Source organism: Taudactylus pleione, unplaced genomic scaffold (genome assembly GCF_031769625.1).
Source record: "Taudactylus pleione unplaced genomic scaffold, aTauple2 ptg000820l, whole genome shotgun sequence".
NCBI classification, from domain to species: domain Eukaryota; kingdom Metazoa; phylum Chordata; class Amphibia; order Anura; family Myobatrachidae; genus Taudactylus; species Taudactylus pleione.
Window position 1 is genome coordinate 288,176 of NW_028285222.1, and position 27,974 is coordinate 316,149.

Genomic DNA, 27,974 nt, shown 5'->3' on the forward strand with positions numbered 1-27,974 from the left:
ATCCAGCACAGAGGGATCCCACCTTTTATTCTCCTCAGCACAACTCCTATTCCCTCAGTGACTTCTTTTCTCTCAGTGACTCCTTTTTGTTAACCATTCTCACCTGGATCTCTTGGTTGATGCAACTATTGGGCAGATTACGGGATCAGACCATGCCCCTATTTCCCTAACTCTGCAGTCACGTACTGGAAATGTCATGAATAGTTTCTTCGGGACACGTACTGTAAAGCTCAGTTAGAACACGTCCTCTCTCGCCATTGGCCATTGTCCTCGCCTAGGCCTCCATACAATCGGAGACAATCCAAATATCTCTAAGGTGCAGGTCAACTCGATGGATTACCATCCTCTTTGTGGATGAACTACTGGTCACCAACCCCATCGCCATCTCTTCCTAACTTGCTACACAAGTGTAATAATTTGGTCTAATATTAAAATTGATTAAGTCAAGTTCACTGCCTGAAACGTCACTGCTTCTGAGGTGACGGTCTCTGCCCTCTATATCTTTTTATTTTAAATGGCTTACTTCACATATTAAATACTTTGGTATTCTTCAGCCGAGACGTCTTAGCCAAATATTCTCCCTAAACCACACTCCCATGCTATGTACGTTACGAAAAAAACGAGATAACATTTTTCAGGCTAATGTCGTATCGATATTAATAAAATTAATGTTCTTTCCCTGTATCCTGCACCTATTACAGACTACTCTTATGGGACTTCCTATTAATTTTTTGTTGGCGGTTCACAACCTCCTGCATAATTTTGTACGATGGGGGTGGGTGGCGTTACTCTTCCAACAAAAGCTCCAGGGTGGGAAATGGTTTCCCATAATAACCTATTATCATCTTGAATTGGGTCCAGAGACGAAGCAGTGGGTGAGACTTGAGTCCTTCTCTTCATCCTTGCCCTTCAATATGCTTCACTAGTGCTTCATAAATTTGCGCACTACCCATCCAACTGTTGGCTCCACCCCAGAGATCTGGATGAGGCTATGGAATAGAAGCTGTATTTCCTTGATGCTGTCTCCTCTCATTTCTATTCTCCACAACCCTCTTTTCCCCATGGTACCTCTGGTCGGAGGCTGGAATATGTGCAATTGGTCACTTAATTTTTGGTGGTGTGTTTAAATCCTTCTCTCAGCTTTGTGCTGACACCTTTCATTACTAATAATACATTATGTTTTCTTTTTTTTTCTCCAGATTCGACAATTTGCCTTTTCTCATGGAGGGCTTTGCTATTTTAGCTAGAGATCTCACACCTTTTGAATCTATGTGCTCTCACAAAAATACTCAAGTTCTCTACGGACCCTAATTTCACTGAAGGGTGGAACAAGGATCTTGTTCCTAGAGGCCTACTGGGAGAAGGTCTACCAAGCCATTAATGTTTGCTCCTCTAGCATGGAGGTTTGAGACCCAATACAAAGTTCTGACCTGTTAGCACCGCTTTCCTAAGGTCTTACATAAGTTCTTTCCCATTGTGTCCCCTCTCTGCTGGAGGTGCCATAAAGATACTGGTACACTGATTCACAGAAATTCTGGGTTGTTCTGACTCTTGGTTACTGTCCCACTCTGATATCCCTATTTCTAGCTATAAAAAATAGTTGCTTAAACAATTTAATAATGTAGCCCGGGTGGTGGTTCCAGTTTCTTGATTTTTATATGGCCATGGACGATATTTTTCTCTCCACGCCCAACAAACATGGATGAGTTTATGACGACGTGATTTGGCTGGATTGATATCAAGACCTCCCCTACTTATAAAGTTCTAGTTACTCGGTCCTAGATGTTTTATTTGGTGTCTCGGCAGTGTACCTCACTCCCTAAATTCCTCTAGCGGATCCATCGACCTCCTTCTCCTAGCTGTATACCTGCATTGTTTTACTCAGTCCCTTGTAATCCCCGTCCTCCCTTTTCTTTCATTTCTTTCTCACGTTTTTTTTTTTCTTGGACACTCAATATACACACGTTAACGGTCAATTCTGCCTCCTCTTACTAGTGCCTTCATGCTTTGGTTATATGGAATGGCCCACCTTTTCGTTTTCTTGCAATATTGTTGTATATTATCAAAACTTATTTGAAAAAAAAGAAAATAATATATAATATGGTATGCCAACGAATAGTCCTGTACATGAAATATTAGAATCGTTCCAATTCTGTAAGTGTTGGTGGTACGTTCCCCTCCTGGTATTGTTCTTCCCACTATGAATAGATTCTAGGACCAAAAGGTAAAGGGCACCTCTTGTAGTATATAACAATATTTATTTGTAAAAAGCAATATCTGCTCACATTTAAGATGAAACTTTTGACCTTGTCTGGACCACAGTGGAGAGCCGTTGACCTTCCGTCCTAGCTGCATACATTGGCTGTCATGGCAGCAGAGCTCACAACCGACCAGACCAGACCGAGTAAGTCTTGTGGTCGTTTGTGAGCTCTGCTGCCCTGACCGTCTGTGCTGTCTCGGCAGTGAGAGCTTGTGGCATACACACCCACTCCCACTGCGCAAGTCCATCTCAGGACGTGCAATGACATTTATATTTACTTATTTTAGAAAGCAATAGTCATTGTAGATCCAAATATACTAATGAATATAGGCAGCACCTCAAGGCAGATCTCCTGTCAGCAACAGATCCAAACAATCATATGAATTCTAATATGCCTAGAAGGAGCCAATGGTGTAAAAGTGATTAGTTCGTAAAATCGATATAGATACCGTATAGTTATTAATCCAAAGATGACCATGTTTTTCAAGGCTGTAACAGATTCCTGCACCTCTGGATCTTCTTGCTCTGGTGGAACAATGAAGATAATGGATTCTCCAGTAAACACAGTTCATGTATAAATTCTATAGATTTAAACAGATCCTGGAATGAAATCCTGATACCGAAAACACCCAAAGAACGTATAAAATATATAAAAGCTCACATCAAAATGCAAACAAAAACCACTGGTGCCATGACAACAGACTTTCTGTCTCACCCTGCTATAGGGTACGAGCTCTTCTGCACTTTGTCGAGAGCTCGCATCCTATAGTAGGGTGAGACAGAGTTTATCATACCACAAGTGGGGTTTGGTGCATGTTGTTGTGAGCATTTTATCATTGAAACTATTTTACAATAAACAAAATTTGGAGTATTGCACACTCAAGCTGGGTACACACCTAAAAGATATATCTGCAGATGACGATTGTTCATACACACTGAACAACCATCGTCTGGCCGCGGGTCCCGCCAGATGGAGGTCATGTCGCGACCCCCTCCCCACGGCCTTCGCTGCAGTGTACGGACGGTCGGCTGACATGTATTCATCAAATGATCGGCCAATATATCTGCCAGTGTGTACCCAGCATAAGAGGCTTCTCAACATTTTTGCTTCTTCTGGTACAAGGGTTTCACTCTAGGATCAAATGTGTATGTGTGTATGTATGTATATATATATATATATATATATATATATATATTATAGACAGTGTATTAAAGTCAGAGCGCCTTAAAGTGCTAGTTAGTGTAAATAAATTATGTGCAAAAAAAGATCAGTGAACAAGCAAGACCTAGATGTAAAGGTCCTCTTACTAAGGTCTATAAACAGACAATAGCTCTAGACCATGAATATATGAAGTAAAAAATACATATTTAATAATGACAATGGACATAAAACATGAATAAAAGGACATAAAAAATGATAACTAGCAATGATAAATGAATGAAATAGACAAAGTGCATGTGAATAAATAAATATAGGGCTCATCTTATTTCATGTATAGAAGAAGGTAAAATCAGGTAGGGTACAGGCTTCCAACGCATTTCGTCACCAGCGGACTTCTTCAAGGGGATGATGTTTGCAAGTGGGATGTAGCTTGTATTTCAGTTTTGCTCAATGCACAAGTTTTTAGCATCTCCTGCAAATAATCTTCTCCACCATGATGTCCTTTTATTCATGTTTTATGTCCATTGTCATTATTATATAGGTATTTTTTACTTCATATATTCATGGTCTAGATATATTGTCTGTTTATAGCCCTTAGTAAGAATTCCTTTACATCTAGTCTTAGCTCTCTTGCTTGTTCACTGCTCTTTTTTTGCACATAATTTATTTACACTATCTAGCACTTTAGGGCGCTCTGACTTGATAACACTGTCTATACATCATTTTAGAAGTTAACCACGACTTTAATTTATCAGGTTGAGCTGACACCCCGATGTTGTGGGGGGAGGCTATGAGACTAAAGGGGGGCATCATGCGATTGAACGATAATGACGTCGTTATCGTTCAATCGTTTATAAATCGTGCAGTGTTTGGTCATTAACGATCAACGATGCGCGCTCCCGCTGGTCGTTTGATCGTCTCGTTGGTCGTCCGAACATACAGGTCAATTTCACTTGATCTATTAAAGATCGTTTGCAAATCGTTCAGACTGAAAGATACAATTTCAAGGGAAAAAAATAAAGGGAAAATCGTTTAGAGATTGGACAGGGAGTAGATCTTCTAGTGGATGTGCCCCTATATACACATCTTTATTTTATTGATTGTTTTGGTACATCATATATCACTGCTACTATAAAAACCTAATAGACACGCATATATATATATATATATATATATATATATATATTTAAAAAATTTACAAATACATGTATTGCAAGTAGTCAGACAGCGTCCATCCTTGTGTGCAATTTAAAGACATCACTTCAGCGTATTGGCAACTTTGTATCTTTTTTTTATTGAGTCCAAAGATAACATTTTTTTTTTGTCTGCAATCAGAGCCACAACCTTAGTGCAATATTATATTTATTTCTTACAGTAATTTGGTTGCCATACAATAGTATTGAGGATTTGGAAAAGTGCAATTACAGTAGCTTGATTTGGAAAAAAATTAAATAAAATAAAGAAAGAAAAAGAAATTAGTTCTTTTATCATTGGAATTTAAAAGCACAAAAAAAATACAGCAACATTAACAACATAAACACGGGCTGGAACACAAACTGGAGAGATAAACAGACTTTAAAGAAACATTTTGCTGGAAGGGGAAGGAGGGAATTAATGTGGGCAAGTGTCGGCTCTGACTTCCGAATTAGAAGCTTTGTGTACTGTAGGTTCCCTACAACTTCACTTCATTAAACAAGGTATCAAAGGGGGGGGAAAAGCCCTCCGTGATCTATTTATCAACAGTCACACCTAGTCATTTGTATAGTAATATAACAAAATAACCAAGGAGAGTCACAGAGCTTCTCCCTCACTGGCAGCTGTGCAAGTTTTACACAATTTACAAGTTGTTTTTGTTTTTTATTTAATTTTTTTTGTAAAATTTTGGTGTTTGAAATTACATAAACTAGATATGTCCAGAAAAAGAATCTCTCTTAAATTACACTATGTAACAAAAGTTCTAAATCTAAAATCCCCAACTGACTGTTCACGTGATACGTGACACCATTTTGTGTCTGTACGAGCTCTTCGTGAAGTAAGATGTGAGCAGTGGGTCGTCTGTCTGCCACGCACTGAGTTCATCGCCACTGGCCGCTGTACATTCGGCATTGTTCTGGCAGCCAAATGGTTCATATGCTAAGTGTTTACAGCAAACCCAAAAAGTTCCATCGTAAATATGGACGATTATTTGCGCCCAATACGTCTTTTTTTCATAAGACACCATGTAAAAATATACTATATTTAGCTCTTTAAATGCTCATCTTGTTTCTAGTAAATATATGTTTGTTTTAGGTGCCTGGAAAAAAAGAAAAAAAAAAAAAACACTTACTCAAGCGAAAAATACACATCCAGTCTCGAGATAGGACCCTTGATGTTTAAAGTGCTGGGGTCACCTATATACCTTTAGAGGTCGTCGTGTTGTGCGTTAATCAAAATGCAGCCTATCAATTCACTAAGGCAGCGTTTCTCAAATTCTGTCCTCATGGAATCCTAACAGTGCATGTTTTCAAGGTATCCTCAGGAATAATTAGTACCACCTGTAGTTATTGTGTGTTAGTCAATTAACACACCTGTGCTCCAGCTAGGTGATCTGGAAAACATGCGCTGTTAAGGACCCCATACATAAGGCGGCTGCTTCCCTGATCCGACCATAACCTCCAGCCAGCAACGTCGATAGGTGGCCATCGATATTTGCCGATCCAACTGGGAAAGTCTCCTGATTTGCCCTCCCCGATCTTTGGTCAGGATCAGCAAATCCGGGAAATCCAACATATTGGATTTTACCGATGCCCCGGTTTTTGGGGATCGGGGAACTGCAACAAACCGTTGCTCATACATGGGGCCTTTAGGGTTCCATGAGGCCCAGGTTTGAGAAACATTGCACTAACGGACTAGTGACCTCAATTAGATGTGTTAATTCTTGCACCCTGCACTTGTCACAACCCGTGTAGTTCCTCTTTCCTGCCTGGGGTGTCGCTCTCTGCTCTTGTGCTTCTAGCACACTTGGTCTGTATCTCAGCAGTTTGTTTCATCAGCTGAGTCTGCTAGAAGCACTAGAGCGACACCCCAGGAAGGAAAGTGTAACTGCACGGGTAGTGACAGGTGCAGGGTGCTAGAATGAACACTAGATATGAGGCACAAAGTGAACTGATTGGCTGAATCATTACTGTATTGAATTGAGCTTCAATCCTCAGTGACCTCTCTAATTCCAACTGCAGTGATAGGCTGTATATTGGTTTAGACCACAACGTGTCCGCCTCCACTGTGCATAAGTGACGGGCTACTTTAACCCAACTCAAAGGCAAGCACGTCTTCCACAGTCATCTCTTTCCACCGCGATGGCTTTACCACAAGCGCACAACAACTTCTCCTGGCACATTATAGAGAGGTAATACTATATGCATTCAGTACAAAAAAGTACCATGGCCTTTCAGGTTTATATATTTAATTCTGAAATTATCACCAAGTGGAAGACGATGATGGTTGAAAAAAACCATTTATACACTTCGTAACATGGCTGAGAGTTTCACTACAGAATAATGGATTGTGGAGAAATTAGTATGCAGGTGGACGTCTGTAAATACAGCCTTGCCCAGCTAACAATGGAATAACAATCAGAAATACTCTCAAATAAAACACCTTTTTGCTTGATATTTTTTTTCTTTATTACAATGATAATTTTTTTTTTCTTTTTTACTTAAGATACAAATTCGTACCTGCAAAAGAATAATACGTACGTTCTAAACCCTATACAGTTTCAGAGTGGTCTGGGTCACCCAGCCAAACACTGCAGACCCCTCTGAGGTTGAACAGGGCTAAATGACTTATTTCCATTTGGGGGTTTCAATTAAATACTTTCCTATATATTTAGTAACCGCTGCATTATCCAATACCCACTTCTGAAGAAACATTTGTTCTTCTACGGAGTAGTTCTAGAAAGATAGAAAATACAACACAGCTCAGCTGGTTCAGGTGCATTCAAATGAGGCTGATATTATTTATTTTTATATATATATTTTTTTTAAAAAAGATTGAATTTGAATTTTTTTTTCTCTCCAAATAATTATTCCACAGAAATAGTATTATTAAATCACAAAAGTTTTTTTTTTTTTTCTTTTTTTTTTTTCCATTTTTTTCTTTCTACAACTAAAGTGGCACAAAGGCTGCCCAGTAGACCAGCCACTTATCTCTTTAAAATATTGTGCTTATAAATTATCTGTACAGCTATTTAAACTTGCAGTAAAGAAAGGTATTTTTAAATTTAGTATTTTTTCCTTTTTTTAAGTATTTTAATTGCCCCGTTCCGAAACGTTAGCTGTTGGGGAAAAGGAGGCAACACAAGGTACTTCTATCTGTCCAAGAGCTGCTTTAATGCTCGTTCTATATTCATTCGATGTCCTACTCTTGTGACGCCAAGATCTATCAAATCTTCTTTCTGAAGGCTTGGTAAGTGGGTTCCATCTATTTCGTTGTCCATAAACATATCCTTGTGTTCTCCCAGGTGTAGACTTTCCAGCCAGTCGGCGACGTCCTGTTTAGTCCACAGGTGGACAGGCTTTGCTGAAAAAGGCTTATTGGAGATTGGCTGTTGTAAGATCGATGGCGAGGGGGACCTGCTTCTCCCCATGCTCATCCCAAAAATATCCCCGATAGGGGGCTGGGTTGGTAGAACAAAGACATCGGAAATGGAGGCGGGTGGAGCCGACAGAGGCCCAGGCTTGATGTCTCGGATGATTTCGGCCGGAGAGACTACGGGGCTCGGAGCTCGTCTCATCCCAACCATTCTGCTGTCAAACTCGGGTGTCCTGTTCTGTAGAATGATTGGCTGGTTTGCTCCAGGACGGACCGTGAAAGTGACTGCGGTATTCCTATTACCTGAGACGGTACTCAATGCTTCTATACCCCTGCAGAGGAAGAACAGGACACGATTATTGGGGAACATAGCATTTTCATAGACCTTTTGTGATGTACATTATCTATGTATGAAAACGCAGAAACCTGTTTTGGTTAAGTGTCGGAGACCTCTGTTACAGAGAAATGGGCTACTTATATTGTAAGTGCCTGTTTAACAGCTGTGTGAAGGGGTCAGTTAGTTTTTAAAACCGAGAATGCTAAAAACATCTGGACTGCACAACGCAGGACACGCTGATGTACAGTCTATGTGACTGCACTGTATTCAGTTTTTTAAAGACATCTGGATATCGCCTAACTGGCAGAGACAGCTATGATGTTTGCAGAGCAAAGGGGTAGATAGATCAAGCAGTGTAAAGATTGGTGAAGTTTTCCATAGCAACCAATCAGCTTCTACCTATCATATTATAGCATGTATTAGATAAATGCTAGCTACAAGCGGATTGGTTGCTATGGGACACGTCTCTCCGAATTCTCTATGGTGTGACTAGTTCTCATCAGTATTGGTCACGCTGAAAGTAACGCCGCCCTTACCTTAACAAGAAGAATATTTTGCTCACTCATACACACTGCACTCTTTTCCATATTGTTTTGTTAATACTGTATTATAAAAATCACTATATATACAGATTGGCGAGTATTTACTGACTGTAATGTATACCCTGTACTTTTGACAAGTATTATGTTGCTTTACCTTGTGTATACTGCAGCCCGCTAATATGTACTGATAACTCAATATAATAATAAAAAATGACTGATCGTTATCTCCCATTGTGCTCTTCAGGCCTGCTTTTCCATTATCTTGTTAGCAATGAGGCTGATGGCACAACTTGTCACTTATTGTAGCCACTACAGAACGTCTCCTCTGAGGCTGGTGTTACACCGATGATTTTTCCCTTTCAGCCTTAAGTCTTTGGGGTGTAGAGGGCGCTGTTGCTGGAGTAGGCAATACATTTACAATTACAAACTTGTTTGTACTCTAGCTCCACCCCTAGAACGTTGCTCCATGGAATGATGACCCCGGTGCAATCGTGATACTACTGTTATTACCACCTCCTTAGTAACTGCTCTCTGAGGGGTTGCCTGGTCAACTGGAGGATAAGGGCCCAGTGTCTGCTCTGGATGAGCGCAGTACCAGACTATGGGCCTGATTCAGTAAGAATCGCAATGGCGATTGCAATAGCGATTATGCACGCAGTCTCACTGCGATAGTATGCTAATCCACTGCGATCGCTATGCTGTCGCAGCACTACATAAGGACGCCCACCTTACCTTACACACATCCATAATCCTTAGCAAGACTGCAAAACCATCGGTACAATCGCAGCCTCACGCACACTTGCACAAGCTCTGACCTTACTCAGGAATTCCGGTACACAGTGAGTGCTCAGGCTGCGTAGGGCATCGCAGTGGAAAATTTATGCACGCCCCCTGCAACGGCGTTCAAACGCACTGGCACATCTATGTAGTCAATGCGACTGCAGGGACTGGATAGCGCACACGCACTGCGATGCATGCGCAGTACACATCAATCCGCCAATTGCGTCCATATTAGCAACAACGATCCAAGCTGATCAGGCCCTATATTCTGGAGGGATGCGGTTAACTTACCGCCGCCCGGTATGTTGTTCGTAGGAATCCTGACGCTGGGAGTCCAACCTGGTACTAAAGATAGGTGTCTCTAGCCAGTCTATCTTTAGCCAGATGCCAAAATCCTGACAACCGGCATCCCGAGCGAAAGTAAGCGGGAACTGGGGCTGTTAGCTGCACGGGGGGGGTTTAGTTTTAGGCACCCCCGGGGGGTACTTAGGGTTAGGCTAGGGGAAGGATGGGTTAGGGTTAGGCTCCACTGGGGAGAGGTTAGGCACCCCCTGGGAGGTTTAGGGTGCGGGAAATGGGGATTAGGGTTAGGCACCACTGAGGGGGGGGGGTGGGTTAGGGTACTTACGATACCCAGTCGGGACCTCCACTGTTCAGGCTTCCAGCTTTGGTATTACGCCTGCCGGGAACACATCCGGCGGCATTACATACCGATTCCATTCTGGGAGCTGCAGTAATAGAGAAGCCCCAGTCTCTCCTGGCCAGGTGGCTGATGACAAAGCTATCACTGGGCCTGGACTGGGCCACTGCAGGGAGGGGGGTGGGTCGGTGCCTTTCCTCCTTTAGCAACACCACCGCTCAGGGGCTGGCTGGCAACTTTTAGCCTGGGTGGCAAATGCATGCAGGCGGCCCTGGAAGAGGAGTAGCGTGTAGCCAGGGTGCCCGAAGGGGGGGCGCCGTAGCACGCACGTTCAAGTGTTCCAGGGAGGAGGCGGGTCCATATGGGATTAATGTAAAGTAAAAATAAAGATTAGAGGCAGCCCCGTCGTACCCATATGCAGTGCCCCCCTGTGCCCCAGGAGAGGACCCCCTTATGCAGGCCTCCAGTAGTGATCCCCCCCTATGCAGTACCCCTTGTACAGTGCCCTCAGTAGTGGTCCTCCCTGTGCAGTGCCCCTTCTGCCCCCAGTAGTAAGCCCCTTATATAGTGCCCCCAGTAGTGGAAACCCCTATGCAGTGCCACTTATATAGTGCCCCCAGTAGCACTCCACCCCCTATGCAGTGCCCCCAATAGTGGTAACCCTTATGCAGTGCCCCTTAAATAGTGGCCCCAGTTGTAGTAGTCTCCCCCCTATGCAGTACCCCCTGTATTGCCCTTTTTATAGAGCCCCCAGCAGTGGTCCCTCGATGCAGTGCCCCCAATGGTAGTCCTCTCCCCCCTATGTAGTGCACCTAGTAGTAGTCCCCTCCCCCCTATAGAGTACCCCTAGTACTTGTCCCCTCCCCTTGTAGTGCCCCTAGTAGTAGTCCCCCCCCTTGTAGTGCCCCCCAGTATTAGTCCCCCCTTGTAGTAGTATTACCCTCAGTAGTAGTCCCCCCAGTTGTAGTGCCCCCCTTGAAGTGCCCCCAGTAATAATCCCCAGTAGTGGTCTCCACCTTGCAGTGCCGCCAGTAGTAGTAGTCCCCCCTTGTATTGCCCCCAGTAGTAGTAGTCCCCCCCTTGTATTGCCCCCAGTAGTAGTAGTCCCCCCCCTTGCAGTGCCTCCAGTAGTGGTTCCCCCCTTGTAGTGCCCCCAGTAGTAGTCCCCCCCCTTGTAGTGCCCCCAGTAGTAGTAGTGCCCCCCCCCCTTGTAGTGCTGTATTCTCTGCATTTTATTGAGGTTGACTAATTACTTTTTTAGCTACTGTGTTCTTGTGTTGTCTCAATATACTCTCTGCATTTCATTTATACTGTGTGTACTGGCTTATCTAGCTACTGTCCTGTTACTGTACTCTCCGCATTTCATTTATATTACGTACTGGCTTATCTAGCTACTGTCCTGTCACTGTACTCTACACATCTCATTTATACTGTGTGTACTGGCTTATCTAGCTGCTGTACTGTCACTGTACTCTCCACATTTCATTTATATTGTGTGTACTGGCTTATCTAGCTCCTGTCCTCTCACTGTACTCTCTGCATTTCATTTATACTGTGTGTACTGGCTTATCTAGCTACTGTCACTGTACTCTCCGCATTTCATTTATACTGTGTGTACTGGCTTATCTAGCTACTGTCACTGTACTCTCCGCATTTCATTTATACTGTGTGTACTGGCTTATCTAGCTACTGTCCTGTCACTGTACTCTCCGCATTTCATTTATACTGTGTGTACTGGCTTATCTAGCTACTGTCCTGTTACTGTACTCTCCGCATTTCATTTATATTACGTACTGGCTTATCTAGCTACTGTCCTGTCACTGTACTCTACACATCTCATTTATACTGTGTGTACTGGCTTATCTAGCTGCTGTCCTGTCACTGTACTCTCCACATTTCATTTATATTGTGTGTACTGGCTTATCTAGCTCCTGTCCTGTCACTGTACTCTCTGCATTTCATTTATACTGTGTGTACTGGCTTATCTAGCTACTGTCCTGTCACTGTACCCTCCGCATTTCATTTATACTGTGTGTACTGGCTTATCTAGCTACTGTCCTCTCACTGTACTCTCCACATTTCATTTATACTGTGTGTTCTGGCTTATCTAGCTCCTGGCCTGTCACTGTACTCTCCGCATTTCATTTATACTGTGTGTACTGGCTTATCTAGATACTGTCCTGTCACTGTACTCTCTGCATTTCATTTATACTGTGTGTACTGGCTTATCTAGCTCCTGTCCTGTCACTGTACTCTCTGCATTTCATTTATATTGTGTGTACTGGCTTATCTAGCTCCTGTCCTGTCACTGTACTCTCCGCATTTCATTTATATTGTGTGTACTGGCTTATCTAGCTCCTGTCACTGTACTCTCCGCATTTCATTTATACTGTGTGTACTGGCTTATCTAGCTGCTGTCCTGTCACTGTACTCTCTGCATTTCATTTATACTGTGTGTACTGGCTTATCTAGCTACTGTCCTGTCACTGTACTCTCCGCATTTCATTTATACTGTGTGTACTGGCTTATCTAGCTGCTGTCCTGTCACTGTACTCTCTGCACATTTCATTTATACCGTGTGTTCTGGCTTATCTAGCTACTGTCACTGTACTCTCCGCATTTCATTTATACTGTGTGTACTGGCTTATCTAGCTACTGTCACTGTACTCTCCGCATTTCATTTATACTGTGTGTACTGGCTTATCTAGCTACTGTCCTGTCACTGTACTCTCTGCATTTCATTTATATTGTGTGTACTGGCTTATCTAGCTCCTGTCACTGTACTCTCCGCATTTCATTTATACTGTGTGTACTGGCTTATCTAGCTACTGTCACTGTACTCTCCGCATTTCATTTATACTGTGTGTACTGGCTTATCTAGCTGCTGTCCTGTCACTGTACTCTCTGCACATTTCATTTATACCGTGTGTTCTGGCTTATCTAGCTACTGTCACTGTACTCTCCGCATTTCATTTATACTGTGTGTACTGGCTTATCTAGCTACTGTCCTGTCACTGTACTCTCCGCATTTCATTTATACTGTGTGTACTGGCTTATCTAGCTACTGTCACTGTACTCTCCGCATTTCATTTATACTGTGTGTACTGACTTATCTAGCTACTGTCCTGTCACTGTACTCTCAGCATTTCATTTATATTGTGTGTACTGACTTATCTAGCTACTGTCCTGTCACTGTACTCTCCGCATTTCATTTATACTGTGTGTACTGACTTATCTAGCTACTGTCCTGTCACTGTACTCTCAGCATTTCATTTATATTGTGTGTACTGGCTTATCTAGCTACTGTCCTGTCACTGTACTCTCCGCATTTCATTTATACTGTGTGTACTGGCTTATCTAGCTGCTGTCACTGTACTCTCCGCATTTCATTTATACTGTGTGTACTGGCTTATCTAGCTACTGTCCTGTCACTGTACTCTCCGCATTTCATTTATACTGTGTGTACTGGCTTATCTAGCTACTGTCCTGTCACTGTACTCTCCGCATTTCATTTATATTGTGTGTACTGGCTTATCTAGCTACTGTCCTGTCACTGTACTTTCTGCATTTCACTTATACTGTGTGTACTGGCTTATCTAGCTACTGTCATTGTACTCTCCGCATTTCATTTATACTGTGTGTTCTGGCTTATCTAGCTACTGTCCTGTCACTGTACTCTCCGCATTTCATTTATACTGTGTGTTCTGGCTTATCTAGCTACTGTCACTGTACTCTCCGCATTTCATTTATACTGTGTGTACTGGCTTATCTAGCTACTGTCCTGTCACTGTACTCTCCGCATTTCATTTATACTGTGTGTACTATCTTATCTAGCTACTCTCCTGTCACTGTACTCTCCGCATTTCATTTATACTGTGTGTACTGACTTATCTAGATACTGTCCTGTCACTGTACTCTCTGCATTTCATTTATACTGTGTGTACTGGCTTATCTAGCTCCTGTCACTGTACTCTCCGCATTTCATTTATACTGTGTGTACTGGCTTATCTAGCTCCTGTCACTGTACTCTCCGCATTTCATTTATACTGTGTGTACTGACTTATCTAGCTACTGTCCTGTCACTGTACTCTCTGCATTTCATTTATACTGTGTGTACTGGCTTATCTAGCTACTGTCCTGTCACTGTACTCTCTGCATTTCATTTATACTGTGTGTACTGGCTTATCTAGCTCCTGTCACTGTACTCTGCACATTTCATTTATACTGTGTGTACTGGCTTATCTAGCTACTGTCACTGTACTCTCCGCATTTCATTTATACTGTGTGTACTGGCTTATCTAGCTACTGTCACTGTACTCTGCACATTTCATTTATATTGTGTGTACTGACTTATCTAGCTACTGTCCTGTCACTGTACTCTCCGCATTTCATTTATACTGTGTGTTCTGGCTTATCTAGCTACTGTCACTGTACTCTCCGCATTTCATTTATACTGTGTGTACTGGCTTATCTAGCTACTGTCACTGTACTCTGCACATTTCATTTATATTGTGTGTACTGACTTATCTAGCTACTGTCCTGTCACTGTACTCTCCGCATTTCATTTATACTGTGTGTACTGACTTATCTAGCTACTGTCCTGTCACTGTACTCTCCGCATTTCATTTATACTGTGTGTACTGACTTATCTAGCTACTGTCCTGTCACTGTACTCTCCGCATTTCATTTATACTGTGTGTACTGGCTTATCTAGCTACTGTCCTGTCACTGTACTCTCCGCATTTCATTTATACTGTGTGTACTGGCTTATCTAGCTACTGTCCTGTCACTGTACTCTCCGCATTTCATTTATATTGTGTGTACTGGCTTATCTAGCTACTGTCCTGTCACTGTATTCTCCGCATTTCATTTATACTGTGTGTACTGGCTTATCTAGCTCCTGTCACTGTACTCTCCGCATTTCATTTATACTGCGTGTTCTGGCTTATCTAGCTCCTGTCACTGTACTCTCTGCATTTCATTTATACTGTGTGTACTATCTTATCTAGATACTGTCCTGTCACTGTACTCTCTGCATTTCATTTATACTGTGTGTACTGGCTTATCTAGATACTGTCCTGTCACTGTACTCTCCGCATTTCATTTATACTGTGTGTACTGGCTTATCTAGCTCCTGTCACTGTACTCTCCGCATTTCATTTATACTGTGTGTTCTGGCTTATCTAGCTACTGTCCTGTCACTGTACTCTCCGCATTTCATTTATACTGTGTGTACTGGCTTATCTAGCTCCTGTCACTGTACTCTCCGCATTTCATTTATATTGTGTGTACTGGCTTATCTAGCTCCTATCCTGTCACTGTACTCTCCGCATTTCATTTATATTGTGTGTACTGGCTTATCTAGCTACTGTCCTGTCACTGTACTCTCCGCATTTCATTTATACTGTGTGTACTGGCTTATCTAGCTACTGTCCTGTCACTGTACTCTCCGCATTTCATTTATACTGTGTGTACTGGCTTATCTAGCTACTGTCACTGTACTCTCCGCATTTCATTTATATTGTGTGTACTGGCTTATATAGCTGCTGTCCTGTCACTGTACTCTCCGCATTTCATTTATACTGTGTGTACTGGCTTATATAGCTGCTGTCCTGTCACTGTACTCTCCGCATTTCATTTATACTGTGTGTACTGGCTTATCTAGCTACTGTCCTGTCACTGTACTCTCCGCATTTCATTTATACTGTGTGTACTGACTTATCTAGCTCCTGTCACTGTACTCTCCGCATTTCATTTATACTGTGTGTACTGGCTTATCTAGCTACTGTCACTGTACTCTCCGCATTTCATTTATACTGTGTGTACTGGCTTATCTAGCTACTGTCCTGTCACTGTACACTGCACTTTTTTTGGATTTTGAGTACTGAATTATTTAGCTACTGTGTCAGGGAACACTCTGCTAATTGATGTTGAGTACTGTCACTGCACTCTTAATTGTTAATATTTATTGTTAGTGGAATCTCACTCTTGGATTGTCTGTACAGTCTCCTGTTCTCAGTCTGTTGTCTTGTCCATGCCAGATGCACATTAGGCACTAGGTGGTAGTTATATAGGGCTCTGGGATTCTTAGCAAGAACTGAATAGGATTCTCTCTCGGAGGGAAGATCTATATTCTCCCACAAGATCCAAAGTAGTGTCCACAAAGGAATGTACAAGCTGGGCCAGGAGAACACAGAGGCCCTGATTCAGAGCCGGACGCTCTGACAGAGCGCTCGCTCTGAATCAGGGCGTCTTTTTTTTTTTTTTTATGGAGCGGACTCCTGGCTGCTCGCATTGCTGTGGGTTTCCACCCACAGCTAATGCGAGTGGCCAGGATGATGGTCGCGATGGTCAAGACCATCGGGCTTGCGACGAGACCCTTGTGGTCTCAAACAGAGCCGAAAGCTCTCCCACTGACATCACTTGTGATGTCAGTAGGGCCGCCCCCAGACGGTAGGCGTTCTCATGGGAACGCCTCCGTCTGGGCAGCCAATCCAAAGGGGGCGTGCTGTCACTCAACATCGACAGCACGCCCCCTTTGTTGCGAGACCCAAAGCGACGGATTGCCCGTCGCTATCCGGGTCTCGCGCATGCGCACGACGGAGCCAGCTCCGTCGCGCGCATGCGCTCTGGGCCACCATCGATCCGGTTGCGAGCGCTCAGCGCTTGCGACCGGGTCTGAATCAGGCCCTCAGACTGCATGCTGTCATTCCTCTCCAGCCAGGGAATGCTGTGGTGGGGAAAATGTCACTTGCTATTTGGGATCATCTGGGGGAGGGACCTGGAGGTTGGTACTTCAGGGATCCTCCCAGGCCCTACTGGCAAAAGACTTTAGCCCATCCAAAATTGCACATGCACGCAGCCTCCCGTTCAGATTTGAGCCAACGGTGTCTCTACAGCACCAAAGGTGCTAGTTTTGACAGCTCTTTGAAGATGAGAACTCACAGTCATACCATACCTGGAGGACCTCCTGATCTACGGCCTCCATCTCTTCTGCTGACCTACTGCAGCTGACAGCATAATCTCTGGAAGTATGTGCTGTCAGTCCTATATTGCATGAGACTAATGGGAGAAAGATATTCAGCTCTGAAGTGATGCAGTCGCACGCTTACACTCCTTGAACCTTTCAAACTTAGTTTAGCCAGGTGATCTGGTCACCCTGTCTGTGGTGGCTGAAGATGTCATCATGGGTCCTTTCCATCTGGGATTGTGGCATTAATGGCCACAAATGCCTGCTGCGTGGATGGGGAGTAGTGATTCTATTCCTCAGACTGCAGGGATTTTGGTATCCAGACTAGGTAAAGCTATCCATAAATAGAGTGGCACTGAACACATTGCACTAAGCACAGTTTCTCTTGTGGGGTAACCCTATTCATATTCAATCAGATAGTGCTACGGTGCTGGCCAATACTAACCACCAAGGGAGGGGGAGGGGGGGGGGGGAGCAGGAGCTCTTTGCCAATGTAGGACACCTCTGCAGTTTTGGGCAGAACAGACAGTCACACCACAGAGTGTATGGGAGACCTTCAATTGGGTCTGCTCATTCCGTGGGGCTGTAGTGTCATGTCACAAGGGATTCCCTCAGCTGGCCACAGAATCCAATGTTAAAGGATCATGGCATGCCCTTCTCAAAATCAGAAGCATCCTGAGATCGTGACGTGGTTCTCGGTGCTCTAACATTTGCTCTCCAGGGCTCTATTTATTAACATTATTTTTACTAAAATAAAGTGAAAAAGGGTGTTTTCACACCCTTTTCACATTATTTTAGTTTCACCTGTAGTTACTATAGGGCAATTGGAGTAGAATTAGTAAAATTCTACTCCAACCCCTAATTATCACTTATTTTTTAGTAAAGCAGATCGCAGTTCCCATAATTGTAATGGGAAATGTGATCCGACCAGAGTTACTAAAAATAAATTGTAAAAAAATACCGGGGGAAGCCCTGTGATAATAACGCCACCTGGAGGTGGCGTTATCCAGGGTCTCCCCCGGTTACCGGGTTCCCACTCTGCTCTAACGGGGAAAGCAGAGGTGGGAGCCAGTACCAGTAATCAGCTATGTGGTCTAAATAGGCCGCAAGCTGATTGCTGTAAAAAAAAAAAAAAGAAACTTTTTTTTTTTACTTACCTGAATTCAGGGACCGGTGATCGGGCCTCCGGTGATGGCTCCTCTCCGGTCAGCTGGTCTCCCACTGTGCACTGGGGCCCGGTCATCAGGTGATCGGGCCCCAGTGCAGTATGGGAGATCACCTGATCGGGAAGCCCGGAGAAGATCACCGGAGGCCAGGAGGATACAGGTAAGTGTAATGAAGGGAGGGGGGGTCGCGGGGAGGGGAGGGGGGGTTGTGGGGGGCAGGGCTTAGCGTCGGTGGGGGGTAGCAGCGACGGTGGGTCGACGCATGCGCGGGCTCTTAGTCGCGGTATTTTTTCCGAAAATACCGCGACTAGAGTGCGGATGGGATCCGCAGGGACAGAGCTTTATCGCAAGCTCTGTCCCTGCAAGGGATTTATAGTAAATCCCTGTGATATTGCCTGAATTCGCAATGCGAATTCACTCAGTAATATCACACTACAATCCGCATTCAATATGCGGATTGTAGTTTTGCAAGATGTCTCCTTCAAGTGGCTCACACTCAGGAACATAGCAATCTCATCTTCCCATCTAGTGGGACCAGTATGTGCCTTACGGTGTTTCTTTTAAACATTTATATGGAAATAATGGTGGCAAGAAATAGTATTTCTCTACCAAATGTGGTTTCCTATTTTCCAGCAAATGAAGATATCCTATTTCCTTCAGACGGCCAGCAGCCAACTAACGATAAGCAAGATGGATGATATCACCCTGACAGAGTACAGGGTATAACACGTGAGCGCTGTGCGACTCGGTAGCGGCGAGCGATTTTTCATCTAACTTTTCCATTAAAATGCGTCGGATTTGCGAAGTGATGGGAATAGGAAGCACAAGCAGCTTCTGCTGATAACAATGAGACCTGACATGCCTATGTTCTGTGTGCGGCTGAGGGTGCACCTATGTCGCAGTGTCCGCGGCTGTGACACTGTAACGTAGCGTTCTGCATGCAGACACAGCATTTTATTCCAGCAGACGCTACTTGTGCTTCCTATTCCCATCGCTTTGCAAATAAGACGCATTTTAAAGGGAAGAAGTTGCACGAAAGACGCTCGGCGCTACCAAATCGCACCACGGCGTGGCGAGATCAGAAGGGCTGTTTAATGCGCAAGGAGGCTGGATGTATGTGGACACATCTGTCGTGTATTTTGCATGTGATTTGCCAGAGTAACGACTGGCATTTGGACTAGCAGCATTGTTGGTTTTTATAATTTTTCTTTAATATAACACAATGGCATAGCAAGCGCCAGGATAATTACCGTCCACTGAGCAGCTGATATTTTCCTTTTTCTCTTGCTTCAAGCGGTTAAAACAAATTTTTGCAAATTTTCTTTGTAACAGGAGCGATTTGTCTAAGGCTGGCGTGGAGAACTTAAACAGTATTAACTGTCTCATTTTTATCTTTAGCCAGTCGGAATGCCGGCACTTAGAATGTCGGCACGGGAATTCCGACAGTAAGTAGTGGGGTTAGGGGGAGGGTTAGGTTTAGGCTGCTGGGGTAGGGGGGGGGGAGAGAGAAGTATTAGGTTTGGGCAGTGGGGAGGGAGGGTTAGGATACACGCTGACAGGTGTTGGCATCCTAACCCTGTCGGGATGCAAGCGTCGGGATTCTGACCACCGGCATACCGTACCCAACCCCTTATATGTACTTGCATCCTTGGGGTGGGCCATAATGAGGTGTGTGACCATGGCTGCCCCATAGGCGCTGGTTTCCACCTTGCGGGGTACAGGAAGAGGCACCCTGATGCATAGAAATTCACCGGCTGTGCTGGCTCAGGAGTGCAGTGGTGTATCTATAATGGGTGCAGTGTGTGGGGCAGGGGGGCCCTGCACCGCACACACTGCACCCATATTTTTTGAAACTTACGTATCTGTGGTCCCACGTCGAGTGTCAGCGCTGCTCAGAACACCGGAAAAATGGCTGCCGCGGCCATCTTCCGGTGTTCTGCGCATGCCCAGTAGACTCCGGGCACACTCTAGTGCCTGGAGTCTACTAATGCTCCGGTGGCTGGCCAGCCGCATCAGTCGGCTGCCAGCCACCGGGGAGAGAGGAGGGGGCCCCGCACGGGGAGTGCACACGGGCCCCCTCCTCTCTTACGATGCCCCTGCAGGAGTGTATATGCGTGAAGCTATGGCACTGTGCTTAGGACATCAGAATATTATTACTTGGCCCTGGGAACAAGTTAGGGAAGAGAGAAATGTTGCAGGATCACCTTTCTTATCAATGAACTAGTTCAACACAGGTGCTGGCAATCATAAATTAGGAAGGAAGCCCAGGGACGGAGCATTTTCTTCCTCCTGGAGTGGGTCATGTTGGGAGGTATGCTATAGTGCACAGGTTCTCAAACTCTGTCCTCAGGACCCCATACAGGGCATGTTTTCCATATCTCCTCACAGAATCATAAGTGAAATAATTAGCTCCATCTGTGGGGCATATCCAATTAGCCGCAAGAGTTCACCCACGACTAATTGCAGTGCAAAAGTCCCACGACGCGGGGATTAGCTATTCACTTAAATAGCTTTTTCCCCGCGTCATTAGGATGGGACTCGCGCACGTGAACACACTGATTCCGCAAGATTTGCAGAATCAGTGTGTTATTTCCTCTCGCGTGCGGCCGAATAGGTCGGCTTTACGCGGATTTTACCTCGCACGTAAAGTCCGACAGCGGGGACTCCCGTGCGTGAATTCCCCGCTAATTGAATCCCGACAAGTGCGACAATTAGCCGTGGGGTAAACCCTGCGGCTAATTGGATATGCCCCAGTGGATCTTTTAAAATGTGTCAGTGAATAATGAGTCCACCTGTGCTCCTGCTGGGTGACCTGGAAACCGTGACCTATGTGTGGGTCCTGAGGACAGAGTTGGAGAACCTCTGCTATAGTGAATAAGAATATAATCTTGAAGAAAAGAATGGGGGCAGCATAAGAGCATGTGGTCTACAAGGAGTAAGTAACGTTAATGCCTCATTTGTAAATATGAAGAGACGAGTGGTTTCAGAGATTCCATAGGTTGAGAACATGTGAAACTTATCTGGACATTTTGTTGCGGACATTTTAGGCTATCGTGTATTCTTAGGGCGGAGTAGGCAGTCTATGACTGCAGCTGCCAACATGGTATGGTCACTGAGTTTGGTTAAAATGAAATTTACTAACATTTTCAATACTTGGTAAATTCTAAAGCCCAAATAATATCAAAAACAATGGGTGGTGATTGCTGTATTTATTACACAAAACAGCAGCAATTGTACTGTGTAGTGATCATTATTCAGACTGTGGACATTCCAGGGGCAAAGCTCTAGGACCTGGGACTCTTCCTGTAGACCAGGGGCAGGTGGCAGCTATGCTGTGTCTGTATTCTGCCCCTTCTGCTGGTACATCACGAGAGGACGTCCATGTTACCAGCCTCAGACCCGGAACAAGCAGTGTGTAATCTGAAACTTTAGGTTCAGTGTAGCTCTGACTTTCTGAGTCCAGTCTACTGCCAGTCTCCCATCTGCTTTCCACTACAGTCTACTGCCAGTCTCCCATCAGCTTTCCACTACAGTCTACTGCCAGTCTCCCATCAGCTTTCCACTACAGTCTACTGCCAGTCTCCCATCAGCTTTCCACTGCAGTCTACTTTACATATACTGATATTGGGGCTGAAGCTTTATTTATCATTGAAAAAGTAGAGTACCAAAAATGTTAAATTTTCTGCCATATGCAGAGTGGCCCACAAAGCACACGTCACGCACACTAACATCCATGTTGGAAACCATTTATTCTATGTGCATTTGCTATAAGAGCTCAATTAAACTACTATAAAAATGCTCAGTAGGAAAATCTGAGGCTAAGCGACAAAGTGCTAACAAATCCGTGTCTACAGGGCTTTCCCAAACAGACAATCGGAAGCGGCTCGCTATTGCCAGCAACCATCTTTATCCTCATGCGCTATATGCACTGGCTCCCAGGGCACTATGCTGGCCCGGCCTAGGGAAGTAGAGCACTGCCCGGAGCAGCAGGTTGCCTATCCAGAGTGTGCCTTGGGCGCTCTGCAGCAGTTGTGCTGGCTGCAGGGTGCCGTTCCAGGCACACATGCAGCTGCCGTGGGGCATCGATGGTGCCCAGAGTCGTAACTAGACTTTTTTGGTGCCCTGTGCCAGAAAGAGCATTGGCGGGCGCCACCCTCATTTTTCAAAGGGACATAATGCACCCAAAAAAGGGCCATGGCTTCATGGGGAAGGGCCAGGGAAAGTATAGGAGAGGTCAGGAGATGCTGGGGATGAAATAAGAGGAAGCTACAAGCAAGAATGATAATAAACAGAAATTCGATAGGCCCAAACAGCTCCCCCTGACCTGTGGTGCCCTGTGCGATGGCACCGGCCGCACTACCCTAGCTACGGCCCTGTCAGTGCCACCCCCAGAACCCTCGCACACTCCTAGTTATGGCCCTGCTAGCCCCTGACCACCAGATAATACTGCCTTCCCAAATATGTGTATTTTTTCCTAGTCTGCATCTGTTCACAATTGTGTGCACACACCCTTACCGTATTTTAGTCCTACTTTAGAATACCCCCTACCCACAATCCATGTGAATCAAGCGCAAGTTGCACAATTGCCCACATCTGCATGGGTGCATATGTGCCTGCCCACTATTCTGGTCACATGCTATACAAACACATACAAAATGCTGCTACACCAACTGGTGCTTACTCTGCATCACTCTGTAACTAGGCTTAGGGTCCCCCCTCACCTGTGGCTCACCTCCTGATCCCTGCGGGTGGCTCCTCCTTTAGCAGCGTGCTGCTTCAGGCGCATCTGGCTCAGTCTCTCCTCACTGACTGGAAGGGGGCGTGGCCTCCTCCCAGCATTAGTGAGGAGAGACTGGGCCGGCCAGCCAGGAGAGCAGATGTGCCTGCAATAGAAAGAAGCTGCCCACAAGGATCAGGAGGTGATAGCGTTGCTGGCAGCATACCTGGGTGCAGGGAGAGGGCCCACAGCAGCTGTAACTACAATTATTGGTGTATATTTACAGCCATTTCGGGTGAAGGCCCTGCACAGACACTCCCATGTATCCTGGGACAGTAAGAGAGCTCCTACTAGTGGTCATGTTTGGTAGCATCTTCAGATGGATTTCTAAACAAATAAAGCCAGCATCACTCCAAAGGTGATATTTCAAGCATATCCACATAACTGACTCTTAACCCACTTGGTAAGTTGAATTTCAAGGTGACATTAGAATCAATATAAAATAAATATCCACCTGTCTCTCTTTCCTCCTTAATTTATGTACATGTATAGTGTTGTGAAGCTAATAAATTAACCATAATACCACCGCCATAGGAACAGCAAATATGAAGGTATAGTTAGACCCTCTGGCAGAAAAAAAAAAAAGGTTGCACAAAGTTTAATATAAATTATTTGAAGCATGAATGTTGTGGGAACAGAGAAGTTTTCCCCCGGAGAATACAGACTGCCTTACAGACTGACTGCCTAGATTTTTTAAGGCGATTTGTGCATTTTATATTTCAAAACTTTTTGAACTTATAAAACACTGCAATAAAAAAATCACTTTATTGGAGTTATTATAATTACTGTGCTAAGTTTGAAATCTGTCTTCTACGGCCATCGCTTCACATACTTTTTACTTTTTGTGTTATGGATTGCAGAATAGTATGCTAAAATATATAGCCTTATAAGCTATTCTGGCCACTCAGACAGGTTATGTGCAGAAGGTGGTCCTTAGTGTAGACTGATGGCTTTCTCGCACTGATTTTATTTTATTTTTATTTATTAACAGTTTTCTTATATAGCGCAGCATATTCCGTTGCGCTTTACAATTGGAAACATAAATAGAACAAAACTGGGTAATAACAGATATATAGGTAGGAAGGCCCTGCTCGTAAGCTTACAATCTATAGGGAAATATGCATTGATACACAAGGATACGTGCTATATACAGTATTGCATTTTGATCCAACTAGCATGCAGAGTTGCTAGGGGATGGAATGCTTGCATTCTCATTAATATTGGTCCAGCCCACAATTTGGCTGCTTCTAGTGGAGTTGATTTGATAAGAGCCCATCAAACTGAGATGTTGCAGAAAAAAATTTTTTTGGCACCTAGATTTCTGCCAAGGCGCATGGGGTTTGCAAAAAAGTTTTATGCAATTCTAAACTGGTAGGAGGTCGGACTTTGATATCTTATGATTTTATGATACTAGTGTGTGAAGTAGTCTATTAATAAGCGTGGAGGGTGAAGTAGCATACTGATGAGCATGATGAGTAAACTAGCCACCTGATGACCATGGAGAGTGGACCACTGATGAGGGTGGAGTAGCCTATTGATGAGGGCAAAGAGTAGATCAGCCTGCTGATGAACATGGAGGGTAGACCTGTCTACTGATGAGGTTGAAGAGTAGACTAGCCTACTGGTAAGCAAAGAGGGTGGACCAGCCTACTGACAAGCCTAGAGAATGGACCAGCCTACTGATGAGCCTAGAGGGTGGACCAGCCTACTGACGAGCCTAGAGGGAGGACCAGCCTACTGAGTTCAGTCTACGTAAGTAAGTGAATGTTAAGAGTACATTTTGACGTTTGCTGGGCACATCATAAAAGCAGAACAAAGTTATTTTGTGGTGTGCTTTGTAAATTAGGTATACTGTATGTAGGAGACATTACTTTAAATATTAACTAACTAAAAGATCATGGGAAGTGCAATTATCAATAACTTGAGAGCTACATATTGGTAATGCCCTCCCATCACTTTGGCATAACACTGGCTGTAACTGCACGTAACTCAGATACAAGCAGCATAAGCTTGACAACTAGTTGGCTCTCACTTGCTGGCTTAGGCATTATCTGGGAGTCTCAGAGTTAAACCTCTTTTCCACCAAAAACCTGGGTCTGACCTGGGTTTTCAGACATGGTTCCAACCCAGGTCAGACACCGTCTACACAGCACTATCGATCTGGGTTATTCTCAGGTCAGCCCCGTTCACACTGAACCCGGGTCTGCCCTGCTAAACTTGTGAGGTCATAAAAGTGGGAGGTGACTTCTCCACAACCACCAATCAGCTAATTTTAGGCATGACCCAGGTCGGATAACCCGGGTTGCACCGTATACCCTGCACCATTACCCAGGTCCATACTGGGTCCGACCCTGGTAGCTACCTGGGTTGGATTATCGGGTCACTTGACCCGGGATATTTTTCAGGGACCCTTTTACACTGAACTGCGACCCGGGTAGATCCAGCAAAAACCCAGGTTTTTGCTCTGGTGTAAAAGGGGTATTAGATGGGAAGTGACTAGACCCTGAGTGCTGCTGTGTCTATTCAGTGCCCTCACCTCAAATGGCTGAATATACCCACTGATCCACTGATGAGGAACCACTGTTATCAAGACTAGAGAAAAGCTGATAGGACAGTGGGACTGACTCAGTATCAGCGCTACATCTAACATAAGGTTCCAGAATAAATAACACATTGCTTGTTTAGGGGGGTTCAGAACAACCAGAGGCTGGTGACACGGATTACTTCTCATGCTGATTAGGCAGAATACAGGTACAACATAGCTGTTGGCTCTCCCTGATTTACAGGGATAGTCCCAGGTTTTATTAAAGCTTTTTAACAATTGTATGCACACACCCTTACTGTTTTTTAGAATACCCCCTTCCCACAATCCATGTGCAGCAAGCACAAGTGGCATAATTGCCCACATCTGTATGGGTGCATATGTGTCTGCCCACTATTCTGGCCACATGCAATGCAAACACCCTCACACCTATACTACCCACACTAATGCACCCTCACACCTATACTACCCACACTAATACATCCTCACACCTGCTCTACTCACACCTATACTACCCACACTAATGTACCCTCACACCTATACTACCCACACTAATACATCCTCACACCTGCTCTACTCACACCTATACTACCCACACTAATGTACCCTCACACCTGCTCTACTCACACCTATACTACCCGCACTAATACACCCTCACACCAGCTCTATTCACACCTATACTACCCGCACTAATACACCCTCACACCAGCTCTATTCACACCTATTCTACCCACACAAATACACCCTCACACCTATACTACCCACACTAATGCACCATCACACTTGCTCTACTCACACCTATACTACCCACACTAATGCACCCTCACACTTGCTCTACTCACACCTATACTACCCACACTAATGCACCCTCACACCTATACTACCCGCACTAATACACCCTCACACCAGCTCTATTCACACCTATTCTACCCACACAAATACACCCTCACACCTATACTACCCACACTAATGCACCCTCACACTTGCTCTACTCACACCTATACTACCCACACTAATGCACCCTCACACCTATACTACCGGCACTAATACACCCTCACACCTGCTCTATTCACACCTATTCTACCCACACAAATACACCCTCACACCTATACTACCCACACAAATACACCCTCACACCTGCTCTACTCACACCTATACTACCCACACAAATACACCCTCACACCTATACTACCCATACTAATACACCCTCACACCTGCTCTACTCACACCTATACTACCCACACAAATACACCCTCACACCTGCTCTACTCATACTAATACACCCTCACACCTATACTACCCACACAAATACACCCTCACACCTATACTACCCGCACTAATACACCCTCACACCTGCTCTACTCACACCTATACTACCCACACAAATAGACCCTCACACCTATACTACCCACACTAATACACCCGCACTAATACACCCTCACACCTATACTACCCACACTAATGCACCCTCACACCTGCTCTACTCACCCCTATACTACCCCACACTAATGCACCCGCACTAATACACCCTCACACCTATACTACCCACACTAATACACCCGCACTAATACACCCTCACACCTATACTACCCACACTAATACTCCCTCACACCTGCTCAACTCACGCCTATACTACCCCACACTAATGCACCCTCACACCTATACTACCCACACTAATACACCCTCACACCTGCTCTACTCACACCTATACTACCCACATCAATGCACCCTCACACCAATACTACCCACACTAATGCCCCATCACACCTACCTTACTCCCACCTATACTACCCACACTAATGCACCCTCACACCTACTACCCACACTAATACACCCTCACACCTATACTACCCACACTAATACACCCTCACACCTGCTCTACTCACACCTATACTACCCACATCAATGCACCCTCACACCAATACTACCCACACTAATGCCCCATCACACCTACCTTACTCCCACCTATACTACCCACACTAATGCCCCATCACACCTACCTTACTCCCACCTATACTACCCACACTAATGCACCCTCACACCTATACTACCCGCACTAATACACCCTCACACCTGCTCTACTCACACCTATACTACCCACACTAATGCACCCTCACACCTGCTCTACTCACACCTATACTACCCACACTAATGCCCCCTCACACCTACACTATTCCCACCTATACTACCATTAATGCCCCCTCACAGCTACCTTATGGTGGGTACACA

At 44.6% G+C, this 27,974-nt stretch overlaps 1 protein-coding gene across 4 annotated transcripts in view; it reads right to left on the minus strand.

Moving 5' to 3' along the window:
• Window positions 1-4,727: 4,727 nt before the first annotated feature.
• SHANK2 (SH3 and multiple ankyrin repeat domains 2) overlaps window positions 4,728-27,974 on the minus strand; it is a 607,737-nt gene continuing 584,490 nt past the window's right edge. For all 4 annotated transcript variants that reach the window (XM_088458264.1, XM_088458263.1, XM_088458265.1 and 1 more), the window contains one exon: window positions 4,728-8,323. In XM_088458264.1, the coding sequence (XP_088314390.1) occupies window positions 7,768-8,323 (556 nt within the window). In that variant the 3' untranslated portion in view covers window positions 4,728-7,767. The remainder of the gene's footprint in view (window positions 8,324-27,974) is intronic.